Source organism: Leopardus geoffroyi, chromosome D1 (assembly GCF_018350155.1).
Source record: "Leopardus geoffroyi isolate Oge1 chromosome D1, O.geoffroyi_Oge1_pat1.0, whole genome shotgun sequence".
Taxonomy (NCBI): Eukaryota; Metazoa; Chordata; class Mammalia; order Carnivora; family Felidae; genus Leopardus; species Leopardus geoffroyi.
The window spans coordinates 66782963-66797162 of NC_059329.1; the positions used below are offsets into that span (position 1 = coordinate 66782963).

The 14200-nt window shown below is 36.6% G+C and overlaps 1 protein-coding gene and 1 pseudogene across 5 annotated transcripts in view; one reads left to right on the plus strand and one right to left on the minus strand.

Moving 5' to 3' along the window:
• The window catches only part of SBF2 (SET binding factor 2), a 482724-nt gene that overhangs the window by 193330 nt on the left and 275194 nt on the right, over nucleotides 1-14200 (minus strand). For all 5 annotated transcript variants that reach the window (XM_045484468.1, XM_045484467.1, XM_045484470.1 and 2 more), the window contains one exon: nucleotides 10894-10992. In XM_045484468.1, the coding sequence (XP_045340424.1) occupies nucleotides 10894-10992 (99 nt within the window). The remainder of the gene's footprint in view (nucleotides 1-10893; nucleotides 10993-14200) is intronic.
• LOC123601362 lies at nucleotides 8148-8913 on the plus strand (annotated as a pseudogene).

Sequence of the window (14200 nt, forward strand, 5' to 3'; positions counted from 1 at the left end):
CACTTCAGTAAATGGCATATTTATTTTTCCTCTCAGGTGAAATGCTTAGCTATCTGTAATGCCTTTCTCCAACACTCAATCATCCATTCCTCTGCAAACTTTTTGGACTTTGCCTTTCAAATATGTTCCTAATCTGACCATTTTTCAACAACCCCATGGTTCAAGGCAACATCTCTATATTACCACAGAACAACAGTCTCCTGACTGGTCTCTCTGCTTCCATCCTCATTCCCTCCCTCCCTCTATTCTTTTTAAAAAATTTTTTTTTCAACGTTTATTTATTTTTGGGACAGAGAGAGACAGAGCATGAACGGGGGAGGGGCAGAGAGAGAGGGAGACACAGAATCGGAAACAGGCTCCAGGCTCTGAGCCATCAGCCCAGAGCCTGACGCGGGGCTCGAACTCACGGACCGCAAGATCGTGACCTGGCTGAAGTCGGACGCTTAACCGACTGCGCCACCCAGGCGCCCCACCCTCCCTCTATTCTTAATACTGCAGACAGAGTGATCTAGTTAAAAGTACGTCAAACTATCACCTCAATACTCTGTTCATTCAAGTAGTTCTTTATCTTAGAGTAAAATCCAAAGTTCCTAAAATAATTTACAAGGCCCCACAAGATCTGGCTTTCCAATAGGACTGTGTCTTGCTACTGTTTTCCTTCATTCTGCTCTAGCTACCCAGGCCTTCTTGTTCCAGCCTCAAGGCCTTTGCACTTAACTGTTACTTCTGCCTATCCCCCTACAATTTCAACAGCATCCTTTATTCCTTCCTGCATTTCTTTGCTCAAATGCTACCTTTCTTGCCCACCTTATCTAAAGTTATACCAATACACTCCCTATCCCTCTTATTATATTTTCCTCTTTAGCACTTACCATCTTCTCACATATTATAAATTTTATTTAACTTGCTTATTGTCTACCCTTCTCTTACTAAAATGAAGCTCCATGAGGGCCAACATTTCAGCCAATCAGAAAAATATTCTTTGCCCTCTGCTGTATACCTGTTGCATCTAGAAACTGCCTGGCACATAGCAGGCACCCTAAACTACTTCCCACTATTTCGTAATAAGTGGGACACAACGTTGAACACATACTAGGATTGCAATAATTGAAGTAAATATATCAGCTAATATTTTCATAGATCCTTAGGGCTGGCATAAATTTTTATCTAGTCACCCAGTTAAGGAGGATTATATTTCAAACACCACAGGTAGAATGGAATTCATCTTTTAATAACGTTCTCTAGGGAAAGATGTTTTACTGCCATTCTTAGACCAATTCTAGCATTTATTATCCTTTGCAACCAGAAAATTCCCTTTTCTTCTTGAACCTGTTATTTGTGTTGTAGATTAAGCTCAATACTACCCTATACTTTCTCCAGACAGTTAAAATGGATATCTGTCATCATCTACTAGAGCTACTCCCCACAATTCTTTATGGTTATATGGTCCAGACCCAGATAAAGAAAAGGTTCAGCCATGGCAGATGACATAGGTAGCATATCTCAGCAACACAATAATAATTAATACTCTTTTAAGTGTAAAAAAGCCCGAGTTCTAGTTTTTGTTCGACTCATGTGTGACGCCGGGAAAATAACTTCGCCTGAGGGACATCTTACAAGGTTCCTGAGAAGGTGAAATTAGTTATAAAATTTGTTCTTGCCAAAGTAACCCTTATATGCACTTTGTGTTTTCCCTTTGCATTGTTAGCAAAGGCAGGGGAAAATATATAAATAAATTCCTATGCCAAGTCTTCATGATCACCACTTTCTAAACTATATGCTGAAAAAATTATTCTAAAATTATGCTTGGACTAACACCAACATCACTGGTCTATAGTTTCTGCAACTGTCCTTTTCAAAAGTAGTATGCTTGTTTTTGTTTCTCTGTTCTTTAGTCACAATGTCTAAGATATCTTCGCAAAGTTACAAATATCAGTTTTCTAAAACTCACTGGCAGATTTTTTTTTTTCAGGCTGGAAAGGTAATTCATGTGGATTTTGAGGTCAGAATCAGAATCATTTAAGTACAGTCTTCATTACTTCTGTTTCTATTTATACTTATTTTCTTTATAATAAAATAAAAACTTAAAATATATTTTCCATGATGTAAATAATATTCATTGTAACAAATTTTAAAACATGGAAAAATAGAATTAAAAAATACATCTTCTTAGTTATCTTTCCTAACTATATCTTATCTCTCTCTTACTATATATTCTTTTATCTTGTTCCAAAAATGACTTAAGGTCATTTAGAAAAATAAAGATACACATATTATTTCTACTTAAAATCCTGCAATGTATAAGTTCATCCTAAACCTTATATGGAAGAATAAAGATACAAAAATAGTCAAGGCAATTCTGAAGAAGATTAAGTGGAGAAGTCAAAGTTCCAAGATCTCAAAACTTACCTAAACCTATAATAATAAATCTAGTATGGCAACTGGTATTAGTGAAGGGTTAAAAAGGCTAATGGAATAAAGGCCCAGAAACAGGACTATGTGTGAAAACGTGATAGAGACCGGTGACACTACGATTCACAGGGAATGGTTGGACAATTCAATGAGACAGGCAGTAAGACAAAGTATTTTTAGTGCCTGGTCTGTGATGTCAGACCTTCTGGGTTAAATTCCAGCTTAGCCACTTATTGGTAGTGTGACCTGGTACGGTGTCAATTCACTCACCACTTGTGTTTTAGTTTCCTCACCTGTAATCTAGATAATAGTACAGTACCTACTTCATAAGGTTCTTGAGAGGACAAAATGAGTTGTTACAGGAAAACTTTTAATGCCTGTGTGCACTCACGTGTGCACACACATACACACTTTCCCAGAAAATATGAAAGCTGTTTTCTAAAAATTTAGAGTACATTCATGTAAAAAATATTTATTCACTGCATATTCTATAGCATGACACCATACCTCTAAAACTCAGACCATGTCTTTCTCCCATGAATCCCATCATATCACCAGCTACTTACATTTTAACAACAACAAAAATCATAGTCAATAAGAGTTAAAACAGAAATAACTTATTAAAGAAAAGATATTGCTATTAGTCATCAGTAGTGTTATTCTTCTCATAAGCAATATGAAATATTATAAACCAAATCTATAGAATTAAGATTAAAAAGCATTTTTAATCATTTTAAAACAAAGTTCAAAGATGAGGCTATCCTGCAGTTGTATAGACATTATACATAAAATTCATATTATGGGATAAAGTTACAAAATTATAACATATTCAATTGTGTTCAGAAGATGCAAAAAAGGCTCATGCCTGTGAATCAAAGGGCTTGTTTTTTCTGGATGCTGTGTCTGTATACTGCTGCCCTCTAACGGGCACTGTGGTAAATATAAAGAAATACATTTGCTACTTTACACCCAATTTGGTCACATAATGGCTTTCAAGAAGACAGAAGAAATGAGAGGAAATTTAAGGCTCACTGAACTCTGCATATTCTTAGAAACATCTGCTCTTACTTGGAACTTCAGCTGCATTTGGACTGTTCCCTTGAAGATTACTGAGCTCATTAAAAACCGCAGCCTAATTTTGTTGTTGAATTTCCTTGTGGAAACAAGGAAACTCATTATTTTCAATAGAAGAAAGAAGCTGCCAAATTTTCATCTTTGATTGCAGAGAAATGCAAATATAAATTAATAACCAAGAATTCAGGCCACTAAACACTATGGTGAACATGGTAACAATTTTGTTCAAGGCAGCCAAGATGAACTGCCCACAAAAGCCAGCAAAATGCACTATTGTTTAGAGGGAATTTTAAAATTAGATAATAGTTTTCAAGAAATGGGCTCTGTAATCCTGCTCTGAGAATGTATGATAGTAATGGAAGGTACAATGATTTTCTCAGACTTGAAAAAATGACACACATACCATCTGGTCTGGAAACATGGATTTTTCTTTTTTTTTTTTTGGCAAGCGAAATGAGAATATGCCTAGGGCTTATGGAAAACAAGGCTGAGAATGCACTTCGAATAAAAGCAAAGCAAGCAAAATAAAACAAAAAGCCCCAAACCCTACTGGAAATACAAAGTAGGCAACATTGGGGAAAACAATTTCTTCCTACATGTTGGTCTCAGCAGTGAATGACAAATCGATGTGACCTTGTTGGTGGCTACCAAGTTTCCCATATTAATTTAGGTATTTAATAATTATTTAATGTGCGCCAATTATTATAGAGCCATGTGGGAGAGCAAGTTACACAAAACCTTCCGAACACAGCTGAAATCAATACTATCACTGGACTAAGTCATTAAACACTGACAAAATATAACTGGACTTTTTAGGGTTGCCTAGTTGTGCATACAATATTGATGAAAGGAAACATTCTCAACTTTCCATCCTCACAGGACTTTCAATGATCACCCAGATGAATTAAAGCTGCATCCTTAACACAAATAAATTTGGTGTATGACTTTAATACCTAATATGCTGATTCCCCTAATCCAGGGTTTCTGTACCATGGCAATTTTAACATTTTGAGCTAGATATTTCTTTGTTTGGATGGGGAAGTAGTGGGTGTCTTGTAAATTTGTAAATTGTAAGATGTTTAGAAGCATCCCTAGCATCTGCCTACCAGATGCCACTAGGACACCCTCCTCAGCTGTGACAAACAGAAATGTCTCCAGATGTTGCCAAATTTCTGGAAGGGAGGGGTTACCCCTGCTGAGAACCACTGCTCTAATTCATAATTCTAGATGGAGGTTTCATATTCTAAGACAAGTACTCTTTTCACAAGTGCCAAGAGAGGACGCATCAACTAGGTAAGAGACCCATACTTTCGCTCACCTGCTGACATGCAAATTAAAACTATAAGATACCACCGCATACTTATGAGAATGGCTAAAAACAAAATAAGACCAAACAAACAAACAAACCTGAGGATACAAATGCTGGTAAAGATGCAGAACAAATGTAACTCATATATGTCTGGTGGGAATGCAAAATGGTATAGACTTTTGGGAAAATAGTCTGGCAGTTTATTATAAAGTTTACATTTTGTTACCATATATCCCAGCATCCTACTTCTAAATATTTACCCAAGAGAAGTGAAAATTTATGTTCACACAAAACCTGTGCAAATGTTCTAGTGGTTTTGTTCATAATTGCCACAATTGCCCTTCAGTTGGTTAATAGATAAACAGAAGTTTGAGGCATCCATGCAATGGACTACTACTCAACAATGAAAAGGAATAAACAACTGATCTATGCAGTATAAAGGAATCTGAAATGCAGTATGCTAAGTGAAAGAAATCAAATTCAAAAAGCTACATACTGACATTACAGAAAAGGCAAAAACTAAAGAGACAGAAAACAGATCAGTTATCAAGAGTTTGAGGTGGTACGAGGAAGTGATTATAACAAGGAAAGGAATTTAGGGGGGTTGTCAAAAATGTTCTGTCCTTATTGTAGTGGTGATGGATTATACAGCTTCATTCATTTGTTAATATCTACAGTACATTTTGATGTTTTTTTTTAATATTTATTTTTGAGACAGAGCATGAGCAGGGGAGGGGCAGAGAGAGAGGGAGACACAGAATCTGAAGCAGGCTCCAGGCTCTGAGCTGTCAGCACAGAGCCCAATGCAGAGCTTGAACTCACGGACTGTGAGATCATGACCTGAGCCGAAGTTGGATGCTTAACCGACTGAGCCACCCAGGCGCCTCTAGAGTACATTTTAAAAAAGGTACATATTACTACATGTAAATTATCTCACAGTAAACGTGACTTAAAAATGAACAAACAGATCAGATAAGATAAGGGAGAAGTCTGATTTTTATGCTTTGGGGATCTCATTTCATCACAATAATCTAAGTAAGCTGTTTATGTTTTGACTTTTTAAGACTAAAGATGATCACAGTATTTTACATCTTTCCTATAACAACAACAAAATCCTTTTATTCACAGTTGGCAAAGAGATAATAACATCAGTGTAGATTAAATTTGCATGGTAGTGAAATTAACTTTATGTTGAAATGTAAAGGGTATAGACTTTATGTGATTTATAATGGATATTCCTGTATTTGGACTTTGTTCTCCCATTAGGATTTTAAAACCTATTCACTGCAATGCTAGGCAATGAAACATCCATGAGGCACAAATAGAAATCTCATATTATTCTATAAGAAGGTCCAAGTCTTCTCATTTTTCCTCTTTTAAGAAAACTATCAAACAAATTACACAGTCTAGCAAATATTTATATACCATTGCAGATGCAAAACAAATTAGAAAAACTGCACTATGTAAAACAGTAAAATACATATCTAACTGATTTCTTGATGCCTTGGAATGGAGGTTTTCTAAATTTCTTGTCTTGGCCTATCTTAACATTCTCATTTTGTGTACAGTCAGTGGTCCTTTATTAGTATATATGAGAATCACAGAGATAGAGCCAGTAAGTAGATAAATGTGCTGTCATATAGACATGGAAGATTCTGAAAGCCAAAGTGAGCAGACCCAGATCCAGTATTATCAATTGGGAATGGAAAGAAAAGCTGTATAGTGAATGGCCAATAATCTTCATGGTATAAACCTTGCCAATGCTTACACAATTTGTCTCTAATGGAGTTATTCCCTTCCTTCTCCTTCATGTCTCCTTCCCATTCCTGTCTTCTACCTAAGTCACCAAATTATTTCCTTAATTATTTAAGAAGCTCCAGAAAGTTAAAAGAGCACCCAAACACTGTTACAATCCATCCTACTCATGTCTCCTCATATTCTCACACACCAAAAAGCAATACAAGGGAGTAGTGAGAAGAAACAGAAATTAAGGTTCGTTTTTGAGGTACTTCAAAGGGAAATGAAGCAGAGAGAGTAGGCACACATACCAGACTTCACTGCAACAAAGTATTTACAAACATCTAAGTGGAATCACCAGGTCTCAATTCTAACCCAATAATAAGGAAACAGCCAAATTATATGGTTGGTTCTTGCTGACCAAAAGGGAATTTAGAATGTGATAAAAAAAAAAAAAACAAAAAAAAAAACTGACTAGTTAAAAATAGAACCATCTGGATTATTTTCCTTGCATTGAGACCATTCTTCCTCCCTCCGCTCAACTTCCTGCATGACCCAAGAAAGTAACTTTACCATCATACTCTGCCTTTTAACTTTGTAACATATTTACTTCAGGAATGTTGGGACCATGTGGAGTTTAGAATTTTACAACTAGACAGAATCTCAGAAAGTCTGAGGACGATTCATGGGGATATTCTGAAATTCTCACTCATCACGTAGATATATCCTCTTTCGAAGGATACTATGGGAATCGTGTACCTAGAAAATGCCTGGTGCTAGCAGACGCTTAATAAATACATACTGAAAGAATGGAATGGATCAAATTAAATGGAATAGGATTAGATTGGGGGAGAAAAGCTCAATAAGGGCTCAAGAAATGCAGAGTACATTTGAAGGGTGATTTCCATCTCTGACCTAGTCATACAAGTACCTCATGATGATCACTTTAAAAGTACTGTTTTTAAAGGATAGGTGTTGATGTGGGGGAACAAAAGCAAAAAGAAAACAATTAAATTTCCTTACTACTAACAGCCCATTGACAAGTTCTTGAAACAGGCAGAGTGACCTTCCTCTAGGAACTCAGCTGCCTCCATGCTGACACTTTGCTAAGGGCAAAAGGCAATCTTAGCCTGACCCCTCAGGATCCTGTGAGTCTACCTAAAACATATAGAAATTCCTTTGGAAGCTTCCTTTATCTCTATCCACCAAGATGTATATTGGCAATCATACTCGAAGCATAAGGCCTACTGATACACATCTGAAAGGTCTCATGACTGAGTTTTTACTAAACAGTAATAAATGACATTTTCTTAACAATAGCTAGCCCCCAACAGGGTCCTGGAAACCTTGTTTTCAAAATTCCTTGGAGGCTTGTGCTATCCCTAACCCCCTCCCAACCTAAAAGTATATAATCAGTCACCTGTCACAATCTCAGTGCAGCTCTTTCTGTCCATGGGTCCTATTATTCCCGTGCTTTAATAAAAACACCTTTTTGCACCAAAGATGTTTCAAGAATTCTTTCTTGGCCCTTGGCTCTGCACCCCACCACCCAAACCACATCAGCCGTTGTCTGTGTTTTCCATTTACCTTTAATAATGTATAAAAATTAGCTGCTTGTGCCCACCCTGCACTGGTCCCTCGCAGACTGGGAGTGCTCCAGGATGGGGAGTACTGGTGCTGGGGCCTTACCCCCAGGGCGGCAGTGGGCAGGAGCCTGCAGCTGGAGCACTGGGAGAGATTTGGAGCACAAAAGGACAGATTTCCTCTCTTGCGGGAATAAGACGCTCTACTGGACACCCATGCCTCAGTGTGTTTACTCAAAAAAAAAAAAAAAGATGGTTTCATCACCCAGCAAGCAGAAATCACCATCTCTGCATTGGTCAAGAACATGGATGCCAACATGGATATTGTCTACAAGGATATGGTCACCAAGATGCAGCAGATCACTGTTCAGCAAAATAATGTCCCAGACTTCTAATGTGAAAAAAGATATGATTATTTTGGAGAACAGTGAGTTTTCAGCCCTCAGAGCAGAATATGAGAAAATAAACCTTGAACTACATTGGTTAAAACAACCAAGTAACGGATGAAGTGATCAAAGTCTGAACAGATAACCAAATTAGGCTTCGTTCCAGAAAAGAGCAGAGTGAAAGAAATGTGTTCGCTGAAATGAAAGGAAGCTGCTGGAAATGAGGACAGAGATGGTGACACTGCATGCCCAGCAAGATAGAGCTGTCACCAAGACAGGCAGGAAGATAGACACTGAGGTCACCAGCCTCAAAACCATGCTGGACATCGCAGAAGCTTGGTAACATTAAATATTTAGCAGGGTCTGGATTTACCTAATAGTAGCTTTGGGATTTTATTGCCTGTGGATATAATAAAGTGTCTATTTAAAGAGAAAAAAAAGAATGTATAATTATTACTTATTTTATTGCAGTTTTCAGTCTTGTGTCAGCTTAGTACAAGCTATGTATCATAAAATTTAAGTTCTAGGATGGCAAGAAGGGAAATTACTCTGTTTTTGCATCAAAGTGACTTGGCACACTCCCTTACATACACACTGTGTACTCAGTCATGTAATAGAGACAAACCTGTGTCAGAACCCCATCTCTGGTCACTTACAGGCTACAAAATTCTGCAGTTCTGGAATAGTCTTGTAAAGATCTAAGAAATAAACATTCAATTATTCAAGGTATCAGTTCCAAAATCTCAAACACTGATTTCCATTTGATGTTTTGCTATTTTTTGAAATCCATCAATAAATCACTCCTACTAGCCAAGAAAAAAGACTTTCTACCTTTGGTTTCCCACATATCAATAACTGCCCTATTTATCTCACAGGGTCATTTCCAAGATCAAATGAGAAAGTATGTTAAAGTGCTTTAAAATGACAAGGTATAAAGTCAGTCATTGAAAATATTACTATTTTTCAAGTTGGAGATAAGCCAGTCTAAGGGAGGGAAAGAAAATAGGTTTAGGGATTGGATAATTGAAAGTTTCTGAATTTAAAATCTGGATTCAATCACTTAATAGCCATATGATCCTGAGCCAATGATCCTCAGTAAAATGGGGATAATGACACCTATCTTAATGTTGTTGTTATGAAGATTAGAGATGATGTATGTAAGGTGCTTAATCCCATGTCTGGTACATTGTGTTAAGCATTCAATATTTATTATTATTATTACAGTCAATCAATAGAAATTTCTCATGTGGTCATGCTCTATATTAGTTCTACACAGCCGTCATAAATGGTGAACACCAGCACAGAACACACATTTTTCTTCTGACAGAATTCTTTTTTTTTTTAATTTTAGCATACTAACCAAGAAATAGATTTAGTATACTGGACACAGTTATATGTGGAGTTTAGGGTATTAGTCAAAGGGATAAATTTTAAAATAACTTCAGAAACAAAATTCATAAATAATTGAATAACATGAAACAAAGAAACACAATTTAGCATTCTTGTTTTTATCCAATTGGGTCTCAGATTTCAAATGGGTGTGACAAAGCACTGACTAATGACCCACAGTCCAAAAACACCCATCTATTCAAGTAATTAAGTTAAACAATACTAGGATACCGATCACAAATCCTTCTTCACTGTATTTCCTGAAAAATATTATCTTCCCTCAACTCTCCCCTGGAAGACCATACTTCCCGTTTACTTTCCTTTTCTTAGTAAAAGGATTCAACTCTGCAAGGCTTCACAGGTAGGAAGGATGACTAGTAATCATTAGCCAAAATCCATTTTTCTGCATGCATGTAATGACACTGTCATCTTAGGATCTCTTTTGTTTTGGTATCCAGGCGATTACTTCACACTTTATCACATCCCACTCTTTAGAATTTATTGCATTTCTTCTATACACAGGGAATATTTCCACCCTTGAGTTTCTGTGCTCACTTGACAATTTGGTTTCTTCCTTTCAGCTTTTCACTCTCTGTCTGCTCAAAACAATACAACTCAATTTTCCTGATCCAGATGACAATCACTGGACCACACTAAGCAGAGCACATTGGTCAATTCTAGTTCTGGTCTCCAACGAGTTTAATCTTTATGTCTTAAAAATGCACAATATGCTCTTAAGAAGACAGGGACCTAAATGAAAATCCAATGAGGGCACATAACAAATTGGGAAACTGTGACTGAGGTGTTTTCATAATATAGTTGATTAACAGGAAAATCACTTTGAAAAATGAGGTCTGTTTTGATGCACATATCTTATAACTTATAATCCTAAAGGTTTTAAGTCAGAGCAAAAAGATTATTACTAGAAAGATGTAGTTTCTTTAAACAAAATAATTACATACTTTTAAAATTAATGACTGTCTAAATAAATATACTTACTTACATTTTTGAACAGTTGCTCGGCAAGTTCTCTGACATGCTTTATTATCTTCACTGGGTTATTTTCTTCAACCTTAATTCGCTCTACTTCAAAAGCTACCAACTTGGAAAAAGAATCAAATGGCAAAACATCAACTCCAAAAATGGTAAATTAGAAAACAGTATGATAATTTCATACAATTTGCAAACCAAAAAGCATCTAAAACATACGCTACTATTAAAATATTTTACATTTTACTGCATTTCACCTCTATTCTAAAGTTACAGAGTTGATTGAGTCCTTGGATGGTCTGGTGGTCTCTCCCTGATTATTCAGGGCCTTATTTCTTCTTGGGGAAGAAACTGAGAGAGACCCACTCATTCTCCAGGCCTCATTCATAAAATGCTCTCAGAGAATTTCAGACAGTCAGGAAGTCTCCAACATTTCCCTAGCTTACAAAACATGAACCAAATGTTCAAGTCAGGTCACTCAGACTTTAGTTCTAGCTCTTCTGACAGTGATTTGGAACAAGTCACTAAAACTCCCTGAGCTTCAGTCTCTTCATCTCTAAAATCAGATGGAAAAACAAAATGATCTGTGGACTCCTTCTAGTTCTTACAATATATAAATCTAATCCATTTCCCCATGAAACTAATTTACTGGGAGAACTGTGTTTTAAAAAATTTTTCTTTAATGTTTATTTTATTTTTGAGACAGAGGGAGACAGAGCATGGATGGGGGAGGGTCAGAGAGAGAGGGAGACACAGAATCTGAAGCAGGCTCCAGGCTCTAAGCTGTCAGCACAGAGCCCAACGCGGGGCTCGAACTCACAGACCATGAGATCATGACCTGAGCCGAAGTCAGAAGCTCAACCGACTGAGCCACCCAGGCGCCCCAAGAGAAATGTGTGAATATATCCACTTGTGAGTGGAGAAAAGAGTACAAAAAGGAAAAAAAATGGGAAGAAGGATAAATAGATGAATGATTTCTTTAAAAAGGGTATAAGATTTTTCCTTCTAGAAACTAACAGATTCACTGGAACAGACAACATATAAAACTCTGTTCTAGGCCAGGATTCAGAAAGATTGTCAAACAAAGACAAACATTCCTTTCCTTCTAACAGGCCTATTTGATTGGAGGGTGGGGACCAGACAACCCACAATGCAGGCCGTCTCTCCAAGGCTCATTAAGTCTTGGGTATGGTAGGCTACCCTGGGTTCAATGAAAACAAGGATCCCTTTCCTAGGAGCAAATGCTATTTTCCTTTAAAAGCACATTCAAGCAAATGAAATGGTCCAAGAAGGGTGGAAAGAGAGGGATGCTTGGGTGGCTCAGTCAGTTGAGTGTCTGACTCTTGATTTCTGCTCTGGTCATGATCCCAGGATTGTGGGCTCAAGTCCCATGTTGGGCTTCATGCTGAGCATGGAGCCTGTTTAGAGTCTCTCTCTCTCTCTCTCTCTCTCTCTCACTCACTCTCTCTCTCTCTCTCTCTCTCTCTCTTTTTCTCTATCCCCCTGCCTCTTTCCTCTGCCTACACAGCTCTCTCTAAAAACAATCAAACAAACAAACAACAACAAAAAAACAGGGGTAAGGAGAAATTACTTAGATCTGGTATCTCATTCGTTCTACGCCTTTGAAATATACATAAGAACAACTGGCTTTCAAGTAACAACATCAATTAGACACTAAAAATTGTAACTGTAGGCAGAACACAGAACTGGATGACCACTCAGGGGAGATTCAGTAGGAATCAGTCCTTGTCTTACCATTATTTCCAATGTATATAAAGGTGTATAATAAAAGGTAAGTTGCCATATAAAGTTAGAGACCTAAAATAAAGCTTAATGCAGACTAAGTGGCTCTCAAAGTCACTTATTCTAGGAAAGTTTGGAGGAGGTGGTGAGATAAGAGCAGAGTATGAGAAATGGGAGGTCATGATTAGATTGAAAAGTAGAGGGAGGATACTCTAGGCAAGGGAAGGATTTACAAAAACAGTGAGAGGCTGTGGCAAGCAAGTTTTCTGCAAGTAATCAATCTGACTTACTAGCTGTGATAATGCTGCCAGAAGGAGTTACTAAGAGAATTAGATAGAAAAAAAAAAGGGAATATATAAACTGATGTAACTATTCAAAATGCTTCAGAGATTAATAAAATATGGGGACTAGAAAGGATCTTAGAGAGCATCTAATTTAACTCCATAAAACATTATATATAGATTACTTAATTCAGGATCTAACAGCTGATATACATTAGTATTAGATAGTCAATGATCCATCATATTAAATGTTGGTATTAGGGAATCAGTGATTAGTAACTGATTAGAAAGAATTGCTCACCACAGGGCAATCTCTCCTAAGTCTTCATATGCTTTGTGTTTTTAACTGAAGTATTTAGTGAAGGTCTCCATACTCAGAACTATAACATGTGCCTCTTCTTTCATTCTTTTCTGTGATTACTTAACTATCTTTACAGAAAATAAAAGATCGCTCTCTGAACTGAGGATCTTTAACAACTTGAGTCCTATCTTCTCTATACACAATAAAATGACCTGTGGCAAAATATAATCACTATTACTATTCTCCACTATCTTGGGTGCCAGGAGTGTTTTCCTTTTATAGACTTCAAGGAACCTCTAGATTTATTGGTTCCAATACAGTGTTCTTTTAGAAAATGAAATGGGAATAATATTCATTGTTCTATCCACCAGAATGAGCTGCTATAAACGTAGCTAAATGATAAATGGAAAATGTACTAAAATAAATCAAACTAACACAAAATAGCATCCTTATTTTGAGTCACATTTGTCTTAATTTTCCCTTTATAAGGCCAATTCCTTGAAGACAGAGACAAAATCTGTCTTCCATACATTTAAGATCTCCTACAGGAGACAAACAAATGTTGATTATTGATTAATAAGAATGCCATTAAGCCAAGCTATGGTTCTATGACACTAATAGACTAAATGTAACTGTAGTTTGAAATCACATACCTATATATTAAACTTAGACTTTTATCTCTATGAAACTGATAAAGGAATCACTGTATTATTGCCTTTAAAAATAAGTTTTTGGGGTGCCGGAGTGGCTCAGTCATTTAAGCATCTGACTCTTGATCCAGGCTCAAGCCATCTGCCCTTCCCCCGCTTGTGTTTTTTCTTTCTCTCTCAAAATAAATACACAAACTTATAAAATAAGAGTTCTATTTATATAACCACTGTTACTTTTTAAAAATATTTTAATGAACTATTTAAATTCAGGTGTTCAAGATGTTTATGTACTTCTGTAACATCCTATATTTTTCTAATTTTCCAGTCCACATTATAAATACCAAG